This window comes from Argopecten irradians, chromosome 8 (assembly GCF_041381155.1).
Source record: "Argopecten irradians isolate NY chromosome 8, Ai_NY, whole genome shotgun sequence".
NCBI lineage: Eukaryota > Metazoa > Mollusca > Bivalvia > Pectinida > Pectinidae > Argopecten > Argopecten irradians.
The window spans coordinates 34,776,208-34,801,908 of NC_091141.1; the positions used below are offsets into that span (position 1 = coordinate 34,776,208).

The following is a 25,701-nucleotide window of genomic DNA, read 5'->3' on the forward strand; positions in this document are numbered from 1 at the left end:
CGTGCCTAAAGATGCTCCACTGCTGACAAAGGGTATGTGTTCTCTATCAAAAACAGGAGCAGACGAATAAGTATTTTTCTTCAGTTACAAAAGTTACTTACTTTACACCATTTCCACCATTGAAAAATTGTGCCCCCCCCCAAAAAAAAAAACAATAAAAAAATAATAAAATAAAAATCAATGGCTTTATGCCCTATATGGAATGGAGTACTGAATGCCCATGTAGAAAAGCAAAATACACTATTTTATATATGTATTTTGGTGTTAAATAGACATATATAAATAACCCGATTAACACCAGTTATTGTTCAAATAATGGGTATCGTTAATTTATGCTCTGTCGGCGATGCCAAACCACCAATAAAACTTATCACGTATACGTATTAATCTTCTAACGCTACTACTAAAACAACAGCCGATACAATTTCGATATTGTACCCCTGAAAGTGTTCGTTAAAAACTTAACACAAATGGTGACAAGAGCTACAATTGTCAGGTCTCTAGGTAAACCGATCGATATTTTACCGACCAGTTTTTAAGCGGTGACCGCGTACCCCGTACTAAATAAATATTTGCAAACAACTATTTGTATAAGCCAACCTACTTATGTCCATTTTCATATAACTAAGACAAATTCGTGGTATAAATATTGCGCTTGACGAATCATTGTTGATTCTTGAACTGTTCAATTCAGTCCAGTTCGTATCCCCGATATTTAGGAATCCCTATGGTTATTGACAAAATCTGACAATCTTGTCATGTGTATACACGTTTGAGGACTTGATGTAAATTTTGCAGTTCATAACTTCATATTACCAAATTACTCGACGCCAACAGTAAGTATTGTCAGAAACATATGTATATAATACATATGTACATATATCTGGTATTGTCAAATTACAACTACATGCTTTCCATCCTTAGGGTGTTATGTAATATCACAAAAATGTAATATTTGATTTCGAAACCGCTGACATTTAGGTGTAGATCCAATCGAAATATTTTGAAGCGACCTCGGCGTTCATCAAGCAATTACGTGACTTACTGTACGTACATGTACATACTCACAAAATGACGCACAGGCCTAACATATGTCATGTGCAATTAATATACAACAGATACATGATGTACATGTATAAAGCATACAATGTATATCATGGATAGATATATTATACCATCTTTAAGGTTATCATTTAATATGAATATAAATTGCTGGTTATTAGAAAACGCATCCTCGATACTCCAGGTGTTACTATCGCTGACGCTATATCTATCCCGGGAATATCTCATAGAAAACAATGGAGGCAGTTCAGGAGAGAAAAAAAAAACCTGACCGATCACAAGCCTGCAGTGGCTTCCTTTGAAGATTAAAAGAGAGTGACGCCGAAAGCCGTCAACCAAAGTTTAACGTTATACAATTTATTTGATATACATCAAAGGATCAAATCGATTTACCTAGTCCAGAGGCGAATATAACGTCAGTGATAGTAACCCCTGAAGTATCCGGGATGAAAAACATCGAGATGAGTATATATTATGAAATTTTAGAATCATAATTAAGGCGCGTGTGCAGATGGCACGTGGTAAAAAGTTAGGTTATATTTCATGTACATGTACGCGTGACAATGTACTATATACTAGCGTTTTAATAAACCGCTCTCATATGATCATAATTTATGATGTCATAAAATTTATTGCGCTTTTGTTATCAATCGATTGAAATTGTACTTTTACAGGGCACTTGGCTAATGCATTGGACTTTTACATTATAAGTCGATCGCGCGATGTTTTTGACCCCTTGTAGGAACTACTTCCGGTACACGTGTTGAACCTAAACAGATCAACACATGGTCGGAGTTACATGTTGGCAGAGGCTACTCGACTGTCAAGGTAGGTGAAAGCTTTGTGGAATTTGTGAAGTGCTTAAAATGTAAATTCACTAAATATCTATCTAGTTTATACTAAAAAGTTCTATTAGCTACAGCGTATTACAATATTCGATTTGGAATTTAGTGTTACTATATATATTAAGTGTTGTTGGATACGCATTCAACTTTTACCTGTATATATATCATACAGGTGTGCTCTATACAGTACGGCGTTACCTGAATCGGTATATATGTAACCCCATGGACACGTATATCGATTAAACGGCCGGGTAAAACCGGGTACTATTTATATATATTGACAATGTAATGTTCACAGGCAACATGGACATTGTAGTTCATATACATATAAATGGACTTTGGAATTTTGGTCTCATGATCCATACTCATGGTCATGAAATACATGTTTAGAGAGCATGCATCGTTTATCAAAGTACTTTGACATTTATACAATCGATGTCAATGTTTAGAACTGTTAAAGTACGCTATGCGTTATATTGTAATCTTCCGCTCAGATTTAGATAATTAACTTTAAGTTGTATTTTATATAGTTATTTTACGCTCAGAGTTAGATGATACGAACCTTAAGTTGTATGTTATAACTAATTTTACGTTCAGAGTTGGATAATACGAATTTTAAGTGTAACTTGAAGACTGGTTCGAAATAATAAATGCTTTCAGAGGTAAATTCTTGACAACTAAAGGAAAGTATTATAGTTGTTCTTCTGTAAGCCATAATCATTTTAATATCATATTTCAAGCCGAACCTCGATATCTCGTAACCGTATAAGCCGAAAACCCCGTTTATTACGAAGTTTGCTGCGTATTTCGAAATGTTTTCTAAAATATTTTGTATTACATGCAGTTAGCCAAATCAAATGAATCTGAAAATTAGTTACAGATTAAATAATTATGGACCCACCGGAGTGCCCTAAGACCATTTTAGACGTTTTAGAGAGACTAGATCAAAAATCGGTAAAAATCACACTTTACATAGTACACTATATATACATGTAGGTCTAAATCAAATAGTATATGTAGAGTAAGATTTTTACCGATTTTTGATCAAGACCTCTAATACGTCTAACATTGGTCGTAGGACACTCTGGTGGGTCCATAATTATATAATCTGTAACTAATTCTCAGATCCCTGTAAGCCCAATATATATATATAGATATCGTCTATGTCTAACCGATAAAGCAACGTATACACTTCGTTTAATGTCTGTTGTGTATTGATGCAGGTGTCCCTTACATTGTGTTGCTATTTATCCCGTTTGCTATTTTGATCTTATCACCTATGAACACAAAATTAGCTCCCTGGACGATAATGATACATGCACATATGCACATATATATATGTTCCATATATATACAAAATATTCATTAGTACCATATACGGGCTCTTCCGCTTCTGAAAGTCTTCTCAGTCGCAGGTATACATGTATAATATATATATGTAGATAACTAATATTGATTCCTAGCGAAGGTAAATACTAAAATAACAAAAACGCATATTATTGTATATCTGTTTGAAGTTTATATCTACATGTATGTACATGCAGGTACAATAGTACATTATCTAACTAGTGGATGTATGTGGGATAGCGACATCCTGATTATTAATTGCCTCTTCGATTGTTTAAATTTTGATTTTTTTCAGATACCAAAATGACAGAAATTTCAATATTGCTACTTAAAGAAAAACAATTTTGTTTTCACATGAATTTTATTGAAGCGACGTTTGTTAATTAAGCATTGCGCTAACTGCTTTCAATGCACAAAGTGCATGTCATAAGCCATATCGTCACGCTTCAGATATTGTAATAATCTAAATTTAAAGTATTCATATATGATATCCAGCATACCGTGACTGTTTTGTATATTATTTTTAATATGGAATCGTTAACTTACACCGATTAATTGGTGTTGCATTTCGCCGAATAGATACAGTTTCAAGTAGATTATATATTATATGTTTTAGAGGCATAGGTAAATCAGCGGTGAAATATAACTCGAATTTAACCTTCAAACGACCTCTACCGTAACAAATCCCTCTCCACCTGGAGTGTAAATGTAAAATAAATTTGCATATACCTTATTAGCTATAATAAGCCCCCATCCTTCCCCAATTTATAATAATAAAAAAAACTTTGTTTCACGAGGGTTAAATATTTAGTACAGTGATAATCTTACATATGTCCCTCACAACAATACGACAATTACAAGAAAAAACATGCAATACATTCATTTTGACAGAAATAACATTACTATATATTTATGTATGAGATGTTTACTGAAGAAGACTTATAAAGGCTTTGCCTGTTGTCGCATCCCTTTATTATTTTGTTTTAATGAAAATGTGTCGATATATATACATGTAGATAGTAAAGTGACTTTTTTGTGTTTGCGAGAGAAAAGCAACTTTTTTTTTGCATCGATGCACAATGTTTTTTGTATTATGAACTACATGTAATTATATACAGTGTACATGTATGGATTTACAAATGAGGATCTAGGCAATAATTATAAGTTGTTGACACAGGGACCTGGCACGATTTTTTAACTAACAGTACATATATATATACTATGATATACATGTATACTGTTGGTTAACAAATTTCGTGCCAGGTGCCTGTGGTTGTTGGTACACATTATACAGATACAGCGGCTATGAAACTGAGGCTGTCATAGGCATCATCAAAATTATCATCATTGGTACATTTCATATCTGTTAAAAATATAAACAGTGGGATTTGAACTAATATTTTGAGGAATGAAGAATAGATTTAATTTCCAAACAGGTGCGATATTATGACATATATTTCAAAATAGCAGGATATATTCATGGGGGAAATAATGCATTATTAACGTCCAGACAAAACACGTTTACATATGCAGATATGAAGTTATCATATTCTACAATCGGGATCACAAATTGCTGTAAACACCTCGTAAAACCAGACTGGCTAATTAAGATGTCCCAACACCACAAGCCCTACACCTCTGGGTCGCAAGTTCGAATCCCATGTGAGCCCACTCTAAATTCAAAATCATATCTTGATTTGCACGCCACTTCGGTAAATCTACTCTCTGCCACGTCAAGATTAAAACCATATTTGAAATCAAGGTATGGATGATCTTTATCAGATTGATGTGGGGCAGTGTCCAGGTACTGACCGTAGTTCGATGTTTTTTTCTCTATGTACTCAGGTTTTCATACAATTCTTACCTATTCCAGACTTTGCTATCGATGTCGTTATAGCACCAATGGTAGTAATCCCTAGAATGTTAGAGTATGTAAATGACCCTGACTGTGAAATTGTACGTTAACAAAGTAAAACTACATTTTATGTCTCTCGGAAGTATATCTTACATATACACAGATATCAGAGCCGTATAATCTAAGGCAGCGTGTAGATCAGAAAGGACGAGCCACACTGTTTGATATGATCTCCATATATGATACTGATAGTTTAGCAGAACTTGATGGGGATAACCGACCTACCTCATTTGAGTGGTTTCAAATTACCTGTATATATTTACACAAGACCTTTACTCGGGTCATTCAGAAGCCCAACAAAATATCTTATTTAGGCTTATATAGGCTCTATATGACGAAACATCATTTTGAACTAGCTTTCATGATTTTGTAATTTAAACTTCGAAAAACTTTTTTCACATGATTATGTCAGTACTGTAGTAAATACTGTCTCTCGTAGAGGGAGTTTTCAGAAGATTTGCCGCTGTAACTCATTCACCCCTGCATATATAATGGACTGGTCTATTCTTTGATTTAGAAGAATCTATATGTGTCTTCAAGGGTGATTGAGTTATTGATGCTTAAAACAGGCTCGTGAACTGTATTGCTATACACTGTTTTACGTGTATAATATATATTTATATGTTTCTTATGGTTTCAATATTACCATGCATAGATCAAGATAAAATGTTCCATTGAATTGCAATGCTTTTTCTTCAGTGCCATTGAGAGTTCCATGGGTATGCATAGTTGTCATTGATATATCAAACCAGAACTCGTTATCATCTGGCCGAACAATCTGTGGAAGAAGGAGTATCATAAAATCATAAAAGATGTGAGTGCAAATGTCGTCATACTTTATCAGCTTGTGAGGATTTTCAGACATTCGAGTTAAAGTGTTCTCAATGGGACCAGTGGACTGTAGGTTCGAATCCTGTTAAAAAGAATGAAAAAGATTTTCAATAACTGTTCGTCAATAGTACATGTAAATAACCCAATCTGGTGATTTTCTGCATTTTTCAGAAGCAACAGATGATGAATGTGAGCCTATAAACCAAGAACGCATTGGAAATTCAAACAGATTCCAAAACGTCATCAACATGGCGTCAGCTCAGAATGAGGTCAAGACAGATGTTCTAAAACTCCACATGGCAACCGCCCACGATTGGGAGACAGATAAAAACAAGAAGAAGAACATCTTTGACGATGGAACAATGTCATTTTTCTGGTGAGTCGGTAGGCCCTTGGGAACCGAGTACTAGAAACAGTAACATCTGCCTTTGATAAATACATGATTTTGGTAGATTTAAAATGGTAATAAAAATGTTTCAAGGAAACTATAATTTTGACAAAGACAAACATTTAGACAAAGTGTTTTGACTTCAGCACTCAAAATTGATAATATCTGGTCAACAAAAATATTTACTGACAGCTAACCACAAAGCACGCGCCTTTGACCATAACTTAATCAGAGATTTAAATAGTATATATATTATTTAAATCTCTGACTTAATGCACTTCTTCAAATTAACAATATGTTTTAAGGTTTAGAATTATTAGTACGGGAAGGATCCTTTATTTTAAAATGGTATTTATTTTCAAATTCAACAATTTTATTATTAAAAAATATATGAAAAAGGATCTAATAGCAGGCTTAGCATACGTTCTGTATATTTGGTACATGTATGTGTGAGCTTTATACATGTATTACCATACGTTATGTTGTCCTTGCGTGTATGTATATTTGATATGAATAGAAGTCCTTGGCTTATCAAAATGTGTAATTTATATTTAAACTAAGGCCCAGATCTCTTACTATGATTAATTAAACATGATTTTACTAAAATGCCAGAGAATTGGGAATATTTTGACACGCTTGACCTAACAAAGGGAACCACATATGATACACATCAATTAATCAATAGACGGAATTCATTATAAAATATAATATGAATTTTGAAATTATACTTTACGTTCGAATGTTCTCTTGTAGAACGAATATACGTACCCGGCCTACTATACCTTTCGACCGGGTACGAATTGGTCCCTATGTGTCCTAGTGGAGCAGTGCCTCCGGAAATCACTCGGGCACAATTTTCTATACTTTTTTGTAGGTTTCCATGTATTTTGTGCGTATACAAGCATTTATATATTATTTTTGTCGAAAACAAACATAACTACCATTCTTAATATCAACCGTACCGCTCATAAAACGTCAAATTCATACTGTATAAATTCACTGCGGAAAGGTCTTCATATGTGTATATGTAAAACAAAATGTCTCGCTGAGAATTTGATATTTTATATGGTTCAGTTTTATTGCCTAGTAGATAACCGATATAAAACAAGTACAATAAAGTACATGCAAACGTTTAAATAATGGTTTGCATAACCATTATTTTGCTCCATTAGCAGTAATAGGCACAAATTGTAGCTTTAAAGACGACAACATTTTCTGTCTAAAAGTCTTTTGAGCTACAATATTGCAGCTAGTTCTCTTGCAGTCACACATTTAGACAGGTGCATTAACAACACAAACACAGTAACTATACTGCAAACCAACTGATTTTTGCGGTGAACTAATTTCGCGTTTATAGATAAATGGTCAGGGCCCAGCTGTTCAAAAGTGATTAGGCTAATCACAGTTAAACGATAATTTTCAAATAAAGAAAAAAAATTCTATGAGTATGAACTTTACAAACTTTTATTAAATTTCTACTTTATTTCTGTACCTACTTGCTGACTCGAGTGAAGATACAATCGCACGTTTTGCAGCAAATGAGAAATGAAAATTTCGCTAACCATGTGATTAAGCTTACCATGCTTTGAGCATCTGGGCCCCATGGCACTAGAAACTGACTCTTTTTTCACGACGATTTATTTTCGCGAATTTCAATCGCCCGCAAATTATACGAAAATTAATCACACTCGAATAAACATTTTTTTGTGTCTAGGTAGAAGTTTAGCTGTGATTTATTTGATTTCTACAGGCGAGCTCACACTCTGACAGTACTGGTGTTGTTTACCTGTTGTCTACTGTATATTGCACTGTTTGAGGACCCGGTGAATGACTCAGAATACAACAGCAAGAGGTTAGTCTAAACATGCCAATTAAGGATTTGTTTTTCATTTTATTTGTATAAAGTTTTACCAACATGTATTTGATACTTAACTGGCTTCGAGTTCTCGAAACAAGAGTATAAACTAAAGTCAAAACTTATGACGTTTTTCTCCTTATATAACTTGTGATAAAATGACTTTCAAGAGTTACGTTTGCTTTGAGAAATCGGGGCTAGATGCGCACCTTTGTACAATGTATTGGTGTATTGGTTAGTATAATGGATCTGTATGATTGATATAGGGTGTATGCTGTTTGATGTGTTCAGCAGTATGCTTCAGCGAGATTGCGCTATACAGTAAACTAATTTCTGCTATCGCAAATGGTCCCGACAACATTGATTCGTATTGATTGTACTGTCGATAGCACATACATTAAGCTACCTAAAACCAAGTTTAACAAAGAAAAAGTGTACAAGAATGGACACGGCGTTATGAACTCGTAATGGTAACTCTTAAGAACTGTTTACTGTGTGTCTACACAAGGGACGTTAGAGATTGCCAGCATTGTAACTTAAGTACCATGAATGCTTTCAATGCTTTTAAAATTGCTTAGAACTGGGTTTTGTGCTATAATGCTGGTCATGATATTACGCCAGCTGCACGCTGTAAGCCAGAGGATGTAAAAAATGGCGATATTGTTTCACTTTATGTAGTTTTTGACATGGTTGTTAATCGCTATTAATTAAACCGGTATATATAGTACATGTAATTCTGTCCAGAAAGACTACCGAGTCTCTTTTGATAAACATTTATAGCAATGATTGCTTACTAGTACTATATGTAGTACTTCTAATTATAAAAGGATACATAATAAAAAAAAAAACTGAATTCTCTTCATCTACTTTCAATAAGTTGCAGATATAATCGTGTAAAATCTTATTTAGTTAGTGGTATTTATGCCATACCTACATTGCTAGTTTCCATATAAAATGTATTTGTTGCTACAGAGGGGTAGTTGCCATGGTGCTAGCATTTTTGTTGTTTGGAGTGACTCAAACCCCCGATGGTCCATTCAGGAGACCTCATCCAGGTACGTACGTCAACAGCTTACTCCAGATTTTGTTCTGAAACATATTTATCATATGTATTTACTGTATTTACTTAAAACCAACTGATTTTCGTGGTGACCGAATTTCGCGCTTTCGTGGATAAATGACTTTTTTCGCCTCGATTTAATTTCGCGATTCAGAGTTATTTGGATCTACTAAACCTTATAATTAAAAGCCATGATAAGAACAATTTCAAAGGGATTCATTTTCGCGGCATCGTACTGCTAGCGGAATACGCGAAATTTATTCGCACGCGAAAGTAAGTTGGTTTATAATTTATTTAACTTTGATGATTTTCAACAATATATGTTTTTTTTTATCTAAGCCAGTCGTCTGACGTTTTGCCAACAACGTGCTATTTTAATACTATTTTATGAAAAGGTAATGTATTTGTCATGCTGTATACACATTTGGTAAATGTCCAACATGTACAGTTGTGTATTGATAAAGTCATTTTGTTATGCAAAATTAGCGAGTAATTTGACGGTGCGAGTATTTCTATGAATCTTTGAGAAAACTTGTCTCCAGTTTACTATCGTATTGATGTCATAAACATGTTATCAGTAGGATATTCAAATACCATGTGGCCGATTAATTTTTCGGGTCAAAATTTTCTTGATTTTAACTAAAAAAAGATAAACAAAAATGTTAGCGTATTTATATTTTTGCGTTCTGGCTTTAAGGATAGATTTGATTCAATCATTTCTCAATCATTCGCGGAACAAATTTTCGCGATCGTAGAAATATTCCACGAAATCGCGAAAATAACCGGCTATATGGTACCATTAGTTACGGTGTGTGTTCAATGAACAGCTGATTATATAAATATCAACTCCAACTCAAATTGTCGACTTCAGTCTTGGATTCCCTCCCGAGGAAAAAAATAAAGTTACTATCGTAAGTAGCGTATCTATTTGTCTAACTGCCCGTGTTCTAATGTGTCCTTTTGTCTGTTGTTTTGATAACGTTTGTATTCATTAACAAAGGGTTTTGGTATATTAACATTGCATTGGTTTGCATTAAAGTGTTGTCTCCGAGGTTTCTGTATCAAAGTAAGACTGTTGATGAATACTCCAATATTTACCTTAATTAAATAGCCGTGCCTTAATCTGTTCTTCATGGACTCAGTTTAACGAACATTCCTTAAATTTAAGGAATCCCTTAACTTAAAATTATCCCTAGGAAAGCATAGCAGATTTTAAGGAAGGCTCCTTAATTTAAGTTTTTTCACTTTTTCCTTCACTTGTGTAATGCTTTTCTATGGGGAAATCTAAGTTATGGAATTCCTTAAAGTAAAGGAATGTACGTGAATTTGGACCATAGTGGCTCCCTTGACACCACTTCACTTTTGGCCTTGAGTTGAGCGTTCGCCACTGCATTGATGAAGGTGTTCTGTCCCCTGGCCGCGAAACACCATAGTCTTTAAAAGTAATGATATCCACTCCTGCTGAGCTCTCAACATAAGGGAGTATATGGCGACTGTTTGTACATTATCAGTATGATATGATCATTTGGGGTGTGCTGTCCGTTCTCTCTGGGACACGGTTCATTGAGATAACACTATAAAAAGGACAAAAATCCAACTAAAGGGACACGTCACTAATACAAAGTCATATTTGTTAATAGGACTCAAAGCCAAAGAAACCAAACCAAATACATTTATCATTTCCTCCCTTTATCGTTTTATTTAGATAAGGTTAGGGATGGAATTGTCAATAAGGAGACAGGTATTTTTCAAAAATATATATATAGTTTACCAATTTTGGTATTGCCATTCGCATGCATGTGAATAAAATGACCTTTTATGATTGGCTGAGGAGCAACCTGCGTCTACATCGTTGAATATGAATCCTCAAGATGAATTTGACATCTCCGAGTCATGCTTTTGTACATGTTTCGTTTCTTAGTTGGGACAATTATTGATTTATAAGACTATATGAAACCGCAACCTTTGTTCTGTTTATATCTTTAACGTGCTTATGAAGTGTTGGTAATTCTAATAAGGTAGATAATGAGACGAACGGCATATGAATAATTCATAAATACATGTATTCTGCTGTGTCTATATCTTTAAATATTTAATATTCTCAGTATACAAGGTATATCAGGTCACTGGTCAAGGTCACGCTAGAAATGTTTTGCGGAACAGTAGTTATTTCACAATTTACTTCATTTTTTTCAAAAACGAATTTTCCGTGATAATATACATGCATATTCACAAGCATATATTTTGCTTGACGTAGTACTCTTTTCTTAAAAACATGATGGAAGGGTGGTCTCAAATCTCAACCGGAAAGATTCATCAGCAGATAGGGGCAATATCTTGTTGGCAGTTTTTATGTATATTTTTGTCACATTGCCAATTGCATGTTGGGTGTAACGTGTTTGATACGTATTTTGTGGGGACAATTGTTAGTGTGTGTACGTGAGATTGGGTATAAATACGCATGCATTGCAATGATTGTACTAATGTGACGAGGCTTAAAATCGTATGTTCGTTCATTCAAAGAATTCTTAGTTTGATTATTACAAAGCTTATCATTAAAAAAAACTTATATTTGATAATCTTTTCCCCTTCTATAAACAATTTTACTCATAAATAAAAATTTAAGTTGCCAATTACCTATATCAATATAATTATAATCATTATCGAAAAAGCAAAATATAATTTTTTGAATCCTAATTATCTCAAAAAGTTATTTCAAGCTAACATGACTTTGAATGAATGGGTCTTAGTTTGTGTTTACTTTTGAAAACACCTACGAATGAGTGAATGGGTATTTTAACAAGCACCACCCCAAACTAAGTCGGTGGTATTCAGTCTATTTGTTGTGGAGAGGAATATTTATAACGGTGACGGTTTGTCGTGATGATAGTAATCCTATCAATAGGTACACCACGACCCAAACAATTCCATTGAAATGACATATAATACACTCTTTTGTGTATGCTCGAGTATAGAATAGTTAAATGCATGCATATGAAAACATAAACTTGAAACCTTACATACACGTGAGTGAAGTAAATAGTCTCTGCGAATTAAAAATCCAGGAAGTTCATGAAAAGGTCAATTCACAATACAAAAAGAGTAATTAATGCAAATCTATTAATGCAATCTTTTAAATGATCGATTATATGGTGTATGTATATATATACATGATGTGTTAAAATCCATGGTTCTATTTACAGCATTCTGGAGTGTATTACTACTGTAACTAACTTATTTCCACGAGCGATTCACGTATTTGGCGGAGGATAAAATAAATATCTCGAAAATATTTCTCCGCAAAAAATATTAGATATATAGATAAAGTAGAACAAAAGAAATCTCGGTCGCAAAATTAAATCGCCGCGAAAATAAATTGTTTACAGTATTGTATGTCTCTAAGTTCATGATCCTAGAGAATAGAATTGTGATGTACATGTATGTCTTTATTTACAGCATTTGGATACGCAGTATCAGTGTCGTATGATAAGTTATTTACAGCATTCAAGAGATTAGCGGCAATCTGTCTCAATATCACATATATATCTATTTATAGTATTGATGAGACTAGTAATATGTATCAGTTTAATGCATGCATCTCTTTACAGTGTATTATATGTCTGTATTTACAATGTACAGCATTCTGGCGACTTGCACTCTGTGTCAGTATCACATATATGTCTATTTAAAGCATTTTTGTCTATGTCTATTTACAGCATTATTGTCTGTCTATTTACATCATTATTGTCTGTGTCAATTTACAGTATTATTGTCTATGTCTATTTACAGCATTATTGTCTATGTCAATTTACAGCATTATTGTCTATGTCAATTTACAGTATTATTGTCTATGTCTACTAACAGTATTAATGCTTGGGTCTATTTACAGCTTGACTTGTACTCTGTGTCAGTATCACATATACATATATAATGTATGTCTATTTACAGCATTATTGTATATGTCTATTTACAGCATTATTGTCTATGTCTATTTACAGCATTATTGTCTATGTCTATTTACATTGTCTGTTTACAGCATTATTGTCTATGTCTATTTACAGCATTATTGTCTATGTCTATTTACAGCATTATTGTCTATGTCTATTTACAGCATTATTGTCTATGTCTATTTACAGCATTATTGTATATGTCTATTTACAGCATTATTGTCTATGTCTATTTACAGCATTATTGTCTATGTCTATTTACAGCAATATTGTATATGTCTATTTACAGCATTATTGTCTGTCTATTTACAGCATTATTGTCTATGTCTATTTACAGCATTATTGTCTATGTCTATTTACACAGAATTATTGTCTATGTCTATTTACAGCAATATTGTATATGTCTATTTACAGCATTATTGTCTGTCTAATTACAGCAATATTGTATATGTCTGTTTACAGCATTATTTTCTATGTCTATTTACAGAATTATTGTCTGTCTATTAACAGCAATATTGTATATATCTATTTACAGCATTATTGTCTGTCTATTTACAGCATAATTGTCTATGTCTATTTACAGCAATATTGTATATGTCTTTTTACAGCATTATTGTCTGTCTATTTACAGAATTATTGTATATGTCTATTTACAGAATTATTGTATTTGTCTGTTTACATCATTATTGTATATGTGTATATACAACATTAATGTCTATGTCTATCTACAGCAATATTGTCTAAGTCTATTTACAGAAATATTGTCTGTCTATTTACAGCAATGTTGTATATGTCTATTTACAGCATTATTGTCTCTGTCTATTTACAGCATTATTGTCTATGTCTATTTACAGCATTATTGTCTGTCTCTATTTACAGCATTATTGTCTATGTCTATTTACAGCATTATTGTATATGTCTATGAACAGCATTATTGTCTATGTCTATTTGCAGCATTATTGTCTGTCTAATTACAGTTATATTGTATATGTCTGTTTACAGCATTATTTTCTATGTCTATTTACAGAATTATTGTCTGTCTATTAACAGCATTATTGTATATGTCTGTTTACAGCATTATTGTATATATCTATCTACAGCATTATTGCCTGTCTATTTACAGCAATATTTTATATGTCTATTTACAGCATTATTGTCTGTCTATTTACAGAATTATTGTATATGTCTATTTACAGAATTATTGTATATGTCTGTTTACATCATTATTGTATATGTCTATTTACAGCATTATTGTCTATGTATATTTACAGCATTATTGTCTAAGTCTATTTACAGCATTAATGTCTATGTCTATTTACAGCAATATTGTCTAAGTCTATTTACAGCAATATTGTCTGTCTATTTACAGCAATGTTGTCTATGTCTGTTTACATCATTATTGTATATGTCTATTTACAGCCTTATTGTCTATATATTTACAGTATTATTGTCTAGGTCTATTTACAGCATTATTATCTATGTCTATTTATAACATTATTGTTTTGGTCTATTTACAGCATTATTGTATATGTCTATTCACAGCATTATTGTCTAGGTCTATTTACAGCATTATTGTCTGTTTATTTACAGCATTATTGTCTATGTTTATTTACAGCATTATTGTCCATGTTTATTTACAGCATTATTGTCTATGTGTATTTACAGCATTATTGTCTATGTCTATTTACAGCAGTATTATATATATATATCTTTACAGCAATAGTGTATATCTCTCTATTTACAGCATTCTGGCGACTTGTACTCTGTGTCAGTATTGTGTATGAGCTGTTTCTGGTCTATCTGCTCTTTCAGGTGAGATATAAAATCAAAGTTAAAATTTCTATATAAATATTTGGATAAAGTTCTAGTCCACTGACGGACATGTTAATGTTGTCAAGTGTCACCATCGAACTCGACAACAAATAGCATATTCCTTATCTATTAAATCGAACACGAACGGAGTTATTATTCCCTTCAATATCAAAACGTGCATGCTTAAAACATTAATCAACCATGAAACCATATTTATTAATTCAGTCAAGCTATAAGATCAGGTTAAATGTCAGGGACGGAGTATAAAGAGAAGGCAACCCAAGAAAATAGGGGAATGTGTAAAATAATTGGCTGCCTTCACTTCAGATTTTTTTTCTTTAAACGATTTAGTCAGCCAGTGATGCCCGCCAGCTCCTAACTCACTTTGATGACCAACTCGGGAAGGAGATGCCGGAGAAAGCCTATGGAGGAAACTGTTTCATCTATGACCCAGAGAACGCTGATCCATTTCACAACCTCTGGGTGAGTGGTTATACTGTGTAGCAACTTCTTTTCCCAGGATTAGATTTCGCTATTTTGACGGACAAAGTCATTTTCACGAACTGTAAACCAACTTTCCTTTGCGAATTTCGCGGTCCAAGAAAATTCGCGAAAATTTATATCCTTGAATTAATATTTACGTCATGTTCATTGATACGTATTTCCGTTTAATGTGACCGCGAATGAAAATATTTGATTAACAATAATCGCGAAAAAAAATGAAAAGAACGGCTCGTATAGCTTATTACTATTAGAAACTAACAAATGCGCGAACATTTCTCCTCGCGAATAAGCACGAAAGAGAACATCACGAAATTTTGGTTTCGCAAAATTAAACAACTATACAGTAACCCGAACAACTCATAACTGCTAGTCTTTCAAAAGACCAAAATACTAAAATTGCTCGATCTTAATATATATATAAACAATACACAGAAGACGAAGTTCATTTGACAAGTTCTTAGAACATTTCTGTGAACACTAACAGTAAACTGTAAACCAACTTTTATTCGCGTGCGATTTAATTTAGCGATTAACACGGTCTATTGGCATTCGCGAAAAGAAATCACAACAAAACCGTCCAAAAGACAAGTAAGTTAAGACTTTTTTTGCTATAAATTACAAAATTGAATCGCCATGAGAAAGTCTTAATACACAGTTACCGCAAAATAGTAAGTCATCGCAAATATATGTTTGTTTGACATTCCTTTAGCCTTTATAACTTCATCATAGCTCTTGGTTCTTCATTTTCTTTGCTTTTCGTCAGCATTACCTCCTGAGTTTTATATACCCTGATGAATTTTCTATTTCGATTGAATCAGATTAATGAAGCGTGAAATTAATTTTCTTTTGATGTATTGAAGTATTCAATTGAAATAATCAAGCCTTTAAATATATATAAAGTGTAACGGAATCACTATTTAAAGATCTAAAGTAACTTTAGATTACATCTTTAAAAATAGGCACCAGTAGCATGATTATAATAGCAATGTTATGAAACCATTCAAATGCAAATGCTAAAGGTCCATTTTTATATTAAAAAATATATTATATTCGAAAAAATAAGTAAAATACCAGAAAATATTAACATGAATTTGTAGTTTATTCTTACTTAACCTAAATATATGTGTTACATAACTGTATTACAGACTTAGGATCTATGTCTAGTATTGAAAAAGTTAAGTACAAAAAAAATCTGTCTATTTCATTTCGTTTTCTTGCAGGACAAACTAGACGGATTCGTTCCAACGCATTTCTTTGGATGGTGGGCAAAGGTAAATTAATCATAGAACCTAATGTGTAATAATGTTAACGTTTTCAATATACTTCATACACGTTTATGGCTTATGTTTTGCAAATTAAATGCACATTTAAAACTTTCAAAAAACTCCAACGCGACTATATTCCTCCTATCTTCGGCTTTTCTCCACTTTTCTAGAGAGAAAAGGTTTGCTTACTGCGCAGCCACAGCATTAATTATTGCCATTGGTTAAAATTTATTGATTCGGGACTTTATTTGAAGCTGTGAAGTAAAATTTATCCCGTTATGAATTCAGATAACAGTGACTGATTTTAAAATTATAAACACATAAAAAATCAAAATTTTCCTTAATTTAACTTTTTTATGATAAAGAGTTTTGGAGTTGATACTAGCGACGAAAATCGAAGAAAAAACGTTTCCCTGTGCTTGTTTTTGAACTGTTGCCACTCGAAATTACCTATTATGTATACTTAATGAATAATAAAAATGATTAAATATCGTATCCTTTAATTCCTTTTACAGACCCTGATTCTAAGAGACTGGTGGCTGTGTACAGTTATAAGTATTATGTTTGAGTTAATGGAGTACACACTGGAACACCAACTTCCTAACTTCAGCGAATGCTGGTGGGATCATGTAAGTGAAGACAATTCATACCGTCAGTCCGGTCATTTTCGCCGGCCAAAAATGTCGCGTTTTTGTCTTAAAATGGGAAGATTTTTATTCGGTTTTCTCACGGGTCAAAAAAGTCGCGATTTTGTTTAAAAAGGAGAAAATCCAGTTTTAGCGAATCCAAATGTCGCGATATGGTTATATGAACATACATATATTTATATAATCCTTCTTATTTCGCGGATCCAATTTTCATGACCATATTAGTGTCCCGCCAATTCGCGAAAATATCATCCCCGAATATTATTGGCTATACAGTCTCACAGAATAATTGCTGATTTTCTAAACGACGGATTTCATTTTTGTGAACCATTAAAGTTAATAATAAAATCTCCAATGTAATGTTTTACGTATTTTCTGCTTGACCATTGTTTATTAATACAAAATAAAATACGATACCCTTTAATTTATCTATATACGTTTGAAAGGAGTTGACTGGAGTCAGTTACCTATTTAGAATAATGAATGGCTTCAAATTTCCCAGTTTTAAGATAACTATATGTGTCATTATGTTATTTACAAAAAATGTATTGGCAGATGGTAATTGGTGTATAGTTTTTAATGTGTTTTGCATGCGTAGATTTTAAATTTCAGTGGATCATGGATGCCCTAGTGTGCAATGGGCTTGGGATCTACATAGGTTTGAAGACTCTCAACTACCTGTCCATGAAACCTTATCATTGGAGAGGCATGTGGAACATTCCTACATACAGGTATAATCACTACACGGTAACACCCTACATCCTAATCTGTACTGAATAAAACATTGTTATATGATACGTCGTTTCGAGTTCGAGACACGAAGAGGTCAAGGGTCAAACGGTTGCCCTCCTCGTCAATTGTGGTCTAAAGAATATTATCTTCATATCATATTTCATCTGCTAAGTGATACTTAAAACTACGTATAGGGGTATGAACACAATTTTGTTTGCAAATTACGAGGTTCTCACAAAAGAGTTTGTTCATAACCCTGTGGAATTTAAAAAAAAAATAGTGACGTCTATGCGTATAATCTATTTGATAAAATACCAGTTATTTTTCAGGTGATTCTTTTTTCCGAATCAATAATGGATCATTTATAAAGTCAGATTTAGGATGAACGCAAAGCGTATTATATATATACATATGTACATATACACATATTTAACATTGAAAAGAAAACATTATTAATATAAAACTCTTAAAAGTGTGAAACAAGGACAATTTCACTGAAATATTTGATGTCAACTATTAAGAAAAACAATTGGTTATATTACATAATACCATATCATATAAAGAAGTCACATAATGATTCAATATTCTCACTAAAAAAATTTTTTCCGTTTGAAGTGGAAAGATAAAACGAGTTGCGCTACAGTTCACGCCATACAGCTGGACAGATTTTGACTGGAAACCACTTTCAAGTCTGAAAAGATTTTTTGCCATGCTGGGAGTTATTGCCATTGTAAGTATCACAACTGAAAATTCCACAATTTGTATTTGGTATGTTTTTGCCATTTAGATATGTATTCCCAATCATCGTTCACTTGTTACCAAAGAGTGAATAATTGAATCTGGTCGTATAATAAATCTCATTCTCGAAAATAAGACGGCCTTAGAAATAGACCGATCTCAAAAATAAGCCTCGATATTCCTACGAAAATAAATAAGAATAGACGCTGCGGCTTATTTTCGAGAATTTAGATATATTGCTATATCCATTCCACTTTTGATACTCTATGGGTTCTCTAACTGTCATTATATCCAATCCTCATCTACTTCATAGCGAAATTGATGGCTACATGTACTACAACTTGTGTATAATTAGTTATTAATTAATTGACAGGGTACATACATTTTGATTCTTTGACATACATAAAAAAAATGATTTATCGAATAAAGGTACTATAGAATAACTTCGAAATTGTATGTCACTCATATCCAAGTAAGTCTATATTTAGTAGGCTTGTGATTTGTCAGATACTTTCTCCTGAAATACCTTCTATTTAATATAACAAAAGCCTGGATATAACGACAGTTGTAGTACACGTAATTCCAAGTGTATAGAGGATGCGTAGACTTGGAATAGATTTTTGACTATTTTTGAAATATTAAAAACGATGACTATCCTCAAATTTGGCAAATAACAATTGCCGATTAAGATTCAAAAGATCCAACTAGGATACCTAAATATCAAACTTAAAGATTCCAAAACTGGTATAATAGTTTTTATTTAAGTCTGGAGAAGGTGATCAATTATTACATGTAGCTAGTTATTTACGCAAACATTTATTGGATGCGAAATTAGACTTTATATATATGTCAAATGTACGAACCATACATTAAAATCTACATACCAAAAATCCATATTCATGTGCTAGTATTCCGTGTTTGTATTTTACATATTCATGTGCTAGTATTCCGTATTTTTTGCGGGCAAGTATTGATTGTGACGTCATGTGTTTTCGAGCGTTACGTCATACTTTTCACAGAAAACGACGCGAATTTCGCTCAAAAAACAATGACGTCACAGTGGGTACCTATCCGGAAGGGGGTAATTTTGTAATATGCACGGAATAGAAATATATATACAGCATGATATATTCTTTATGTCTGTTGCAGTTCCTATTGGCAGAACTAAACACATTCTACCTAAAGTTTGTACTATGGGTTCCACCTGAACATTATCTCAACTTTATCCGTCTTGCCCTCTTCTTATCGATGGGCGCAGTGGCATTGAGAGAGACCTTCCAATATCTAGATGACCCGTGAGTATAATGCCATAATGGATTAGTATACTGTAAACCAACTTTGTTTCTCGTGTGATTTGTTTTCGCGAATATCGCTATTCACATGTATTCGCGAACGTTTATCTCCGCGAATCATTGTTAACAACATTGATATTGATATGAATTTCCATTCGATTTTTAATCCGCACATGTTAATTTTCGCTAATTTGTTTTAATGTGGAAATCGCGAAAATAAGTAGCCGCAAAGGAATGTTGTTTTACAGTAAAAGTTTGAAATCTGATTCAATAAAAGCACCAAATATAAAATATTGAAAATTTTCCGTCTTTAGAAAATGAATTCTTTGTAAGCTTTACAAGCGTGTTTGTTATAAACATGTTTTAATTCATGCCTATAAATTGCTTATCTCTGTGAAATGTAAGTTTCAGTTCTGAGATCAGTCACGCTTTGGAAATATGGTTAATTACATCAAACAAGTTATGAATCGATCTCCATGTCTGAAGGCGTACGTGGACAAATTATTGACTGCAAATGGTCATATTTGCATTCTAGATACTATAATTTGGACAAGAAACCAGACAAAGAAAAATAAACCAGCAATCAATCAATGTGTTTCCTTTGACATAAAACACCTCATTCATTCATGTAGTTATTCTAAAGTGAAATAATACGAATACAATACTTTGTGTACAAGAACCTTTGTAAGGACACTATTAATACAGCTTTTCAGAGTTTTTTGACAAGCGTCACCAGGAATCAGCAAAGTACTTTGCATAACACCAGAGGTTGTCGAATTATCCCACTGTATATAACAATGTATTGTCCTTGTTGCAGAGCCTGTAAGAAGTTTGGCCACCAGTCATGGTTGATTGCAGCCATCATTATCACAGAAGCACTGGTTAGTCTGAAGTTTGACTGGAAGACCCTCAGTAAACCACTCCCCACCCACGTCACCCTGCTATGGATGTGCGGCTTTGTAGGTCTAGTCCTATTGACTGTGTGGAAATTCTACATTTACCGTGATGTTAAAAGTGATGTGCCTTTGTCGAAACACTCGTTAGAAGGTTCTAGAAATGGTAGTGAAAATGGTTATTCAGGGTTATCGAAAAAACAAAAAGACAATGAATCAAGGTTAAGGCAGCGTATTCAATCTTCTTAAAATTGGTGCAATACATTTACGAAAGAAAAAGAAAACAAATAATGCATGAGATTACTTTTCATTTCATGTGATGCTATGAGACAAGACATTTGATTGGTCGTTGTCATTAGATACAACATTAACTGATCGAATCTGATTGGTTGTTGTCAGAGGAAACACATGATTGGTTGGAGAACTGGTACGTCTGATTGGATCTGACAGCTGATACGATGTTGAGTTTCGTTAGAACTTGTACGTGTATATGACTAGCCTGTGAAAGAAGGATATATGCAAAGAATAAGTCTTATTGGCTGTTGTTTGCGGTCAGAAGACTACCTGATTGGCTTATTGAGGAATGGTTGAGTTTGACTCTTCATTTGTTGCTATCTATAGTGACTTTGTACACAAGTCTCCATGACATCGTTGCTTGATTTTCTAAGTCTCTCTCATGCTCAAAAGAAACCAGTATTTTTCGTCCTTTTTTACACATTTAGATTAGCGATCAAATTCATGTGTTGTTCGAAAGCTATAATGCTGCGTTTTAGACAATATTTGTATATCAGTTTCTCTGTGAATCGTTGATGCGCTGAATACATATTTATTTCAATAACCAAATGTCATTGACTGCTCAATTACTTATGTATCAGGTTTGGCGTTGTCAATCTTCCAGTTTGTGCCTTTATAGCATATTATGATTTTATTGATACTACACATGTGTATACTTTTTAATAATATAAATATATTTTTATCGTTTGCGATTTACATTCATTTCTACGATTATTTCATTTTTTATTCATAAATGTATTTCATATAATTTGTAGATAATTAAGCAAACAATATGCATTTGTACTCTAAACTAACATATTATTTTCGCGTGCAAATAGAAATCGCTATCATTAAACGCCGCGGAAAATAGTCTCTTTCATTAAGACGCTTGATACTATATGTTATCTGTCAGATGTAGCATGCGTAGTCAACAAGAGTCTAGTTGAACAAAACTATAAAGGGGTCCAACGTAGGTACAATAAAACTGTTTGTCTCTAAATCGCGAAATTAAATCGAAGAAAAAGAGTAATCATGCATGAAAGTGCGAATCTAGGAGGTCGCAAATATAAAATGGTTTATTGCATAGCATTTGTTTTAAAGAAGCCTTTTGATTGAAATACAAGAAATTTTAAAAGGATGAAATATGTAGTATGTTTTTAATGTAAAATGAAAAACAGTGTGTTTTTAATCAATAATATTGATTTATAATATGTTTATATATATATAAATAATATGAGCACTAAATGTTTGTATTGAAGATAGTGATAACACTGCTTTGCTTTTTTATATCAGTAGAAAAAGATCATGCTTTTATATCTATTAATTTATTGAAATTTAACAAGAGTCTATTTTTATTGATCAAACAGCATGTATTGTAAAAATATAGAATGTATGTGTTAGTGCCGTATAGTTGGCTACTTTCGCGGGATGAATCAATTTGGAATATTGCTATCGTCGCGAAAATGTGATCAACGAAAAAATGATAATTAAATTAATTATATGATGTAGCCGTTATAGCCAAATTGCTCAAAAAAGAGGCTTTACGGTATTCTAACTTGAGTTTATTAACTTATCGTATTTATTGAAAAGTTTGGCTTACACGGGTCGAGGCAGTCAATTGCCAAATGTGTTAAAACGCTGAAATAGCCGACTATACGATATTCTTACTTGAGTTTATCAACTAATTGTATTTATTGAAATGAATTGACAGAGTCGATTGGTTAAGGTGTTAAGACATGTTACTACTTGTTTTCAATCTTTGGTTTGCGAGTTCGAAACCCCATATGGAGCAATGGCCGAGTACTGACCGTAGGTCTATTGTTTTCTATTGATACTCCGGCTTTCATTTACTTCCTACAAAACTGACATGTTCTTTAATGAACCTGGCTGTTATTAGGACGTAAAGCAAAAATATTAAGCTAAATCTTTATATAAAATAAGTCCTTACATCGTGTGCCTTAAGTTTGTTCTACCTGTATCTTGGACCAAATGATTCATTATGTTTCTGAGAAGTGATCGCATAATCGTGTGCTAATATTTTAGTACATTGTAGTGTATAGTATATACAACGTTATGTGCCATTTTTCATATACGCACAATATTGCATCAATTGAAGAGTATATAATTTTAACGCAATTAATATTGTATATATTGACAAGATAACATGATATGCCTTGATTTACCACTGGGACTAAGAAGCCTTATTGATGTTTTTGTATATTTTGAAAATTGAACCTTTTTACTACGTGCCTTTATTTTGTTACATGAGTAGTTATATGAATTAATTAACATGACATCTGGGATCAGTTGGCCAAAAGGTGATTACGCGAATTACAGTTTAACAACAATTTTCAAATCAAGATAAAATAATTTCTGGTAATACGAATTTTACCAAGTTTTATAAGAATCTTTATTGTTCCATTATTTATTTACTTGCTGAGTTTAGTGAAGATATAATCACAAATGTTGCATTAAATGAAAAATTAAAATTTCACTAATCATGTGATTAAGCAAATCATGCTTTGATCAACCGGTCCCTGATAATTAAACCTTGCTGCATGATAAGAAATTTCACATTCTCCGATATCTGAGTTTTTATTTTGTATGTACGTGTTACTGTAAACCACAGGGACCTGGCACGAAATGTTTTTACCAACAGTAATCATTTCATGCCAGGTCCCTGTGCTGTAAATCAACTTACTTTCTCGGCGACTTAATTTTACGTTTTCATGACTAACGCATTTTTCACTCGATTAAATTTTGAGATTTAGACTCATCTGGTTATGATGTGACAATGTTTGACGGAATTACATCTGAATCATTTTTTGCGATAAATTAAACGCCTGCGAAACGCAAAATTTAAAAGCACTCGAAAATAAGTAGGTTTACAGTATCTAATTGTGATAATTGTTACCGCCATAGGTGTATACAATATCTGTACATTTATTGTCATATACATTTTGTTATTGGTAGCACAAGTATGTTATATTATCGTACAAATTATTTTAATTATCATTTACACTAGTTCTTTAAAGATGCTCGACCGCTGACAAATTGTATTTTTCTCTATCAAAATCAGAAAGAGACGAATGAACATCTTTTCCGGTTAAAAACGTTACTTACTTTACACCATTACCACCATTGAAAAGTTTTAATTTTACTTTAAGATAAAAAATATTAGAAATAATTAATTCCGTCCCGAAAAAATTCCTTGACTCTATGTTCTTTATGGAATGAACTACTGTTTGCGCATGCACCAAAGCAAAATAAATCATTTGATATTTTTTATTTTATTAATTAAACATACACACGAGTAATCAACAATTATTGTTCAAATGATGAGTATCGTTTATGCTCTGTCGGTGGCGGAGCATCTTTCACTGTAGTAATTTATCAAATACAAAGGAATAAATTACATGAATGTGCTCAATCGGATTATTACATGGTTTTAATGTTACATGGTCCTACCTATACATAAGACCACCCAATCGATGAGGGGGAGGGATTCCTATATCCAAGTGGTCTTAGTTCATACACAGTTCAAATTGTGTTATAAATGATCATTTCGGACTCTACGAAAATGGTCTTATTAAGCAGGTGGTCTTTACAGAGGTGGTCACTAAGACAGATTTTATTGAGGTGGTCACTAAGGCAGGTTTTACAGAGGTGGTCACTAAGGACAGGTTTTATTGAGGTGGTCACTAAGGCAAGTTTTACAGAGGTGGTCACTAAGGCAAGTTATACAGAGGTGGTCACTAAGGCCAATTATACAGATGTGGACACTAAGACAGATTTTATTGAGGTGGTCACTAAGGCAGGTTTTACAGAGGTGGTCACTAAGGACAGGTTTTATTGAGGTGGTCACTAAGGCAAGTTTTACAGAGGTGGTAACTAAGGACAGGTTTTATTGAGGTGGTCACTAAGGCAGGTTTTACAGAGGTGGTACAGAGGTGGTCACTAAGGCAGGTTTTACAGAGTTGGTCACTAAGGCAAATTATACAGATGTGGTCACTAAGACATCTCCTGAATAATATTTCTTTGCTGTTTAACATATCTTATACAATATATACATGATCAATGAGGTTGGTGGTAACTGATTTACGTCGTTTTGCTTATACAACATCAAACTCGGTAGCTGCAATTTTGTCATTTCAAAATATTTTATTAACATGAATATAAAGGGGATCGAACTTCTGACGGTATACTTCTGTATTGTAACCATGAAGCAAAACAAGACATAAAACTGTTGTTCTACATTCCTCATGAAAAATAAAACAAGAAATATTGACAATTCA

The 25,701-nt window shown here is 33.0% G+C and overlaps 1 protein-coding gene across 6 annotated transcripts; it reads left to right on the forward strand.

The window, feature by feature from the left end:
- The first annotated feature begins 714 nt into the window (after positions 1-714).
- LOC138330205 (phosphatidylserine synthase 2-like) lies at positions 715-25,701 on the forward strand. 6 transcript variants are annotated; one of them, XR_011209535.1, is made up of 14 exons: positions 715-836; positions 1,737-1,890; positions 6,172-6,376; positions 8,139-8,240; positions 9,216-9,298; positions 14,995-15,062; positions 15,414-15,545; positions 16,787-16,837; positions 17,347-17,460; positions 18,091-18,209; positions 18,826-18,940; positions 20,098-20,243; positions 21,058-25,318; positions 25,357-25,701. XR_011209535.1 is itself a non-coding variant. In XM_069277652.1 (12 exons), exons 1-12 carry the CDS (start codon positions 1,848-1,850, stop codon positions 21,380-21,382), a joined length of 1,503 nt encoding a protein of 500 aa, XP_069133753.1. In that variant the 5' UTR covers positions 1,730-1,847; the 3' UTR covers positions 21,383-24,836. The 6 variants fall into 6 exon arrangements, 2 of the variants coding, with proteins under 2 accessions (XP_069133753.1, XP_069133754.1); XR_011209536.1 differs by having other exon boundaries at positions 21,058-25,263; XR_011209537.1 differs by having other exon boundaries at positions 21,058-25,235.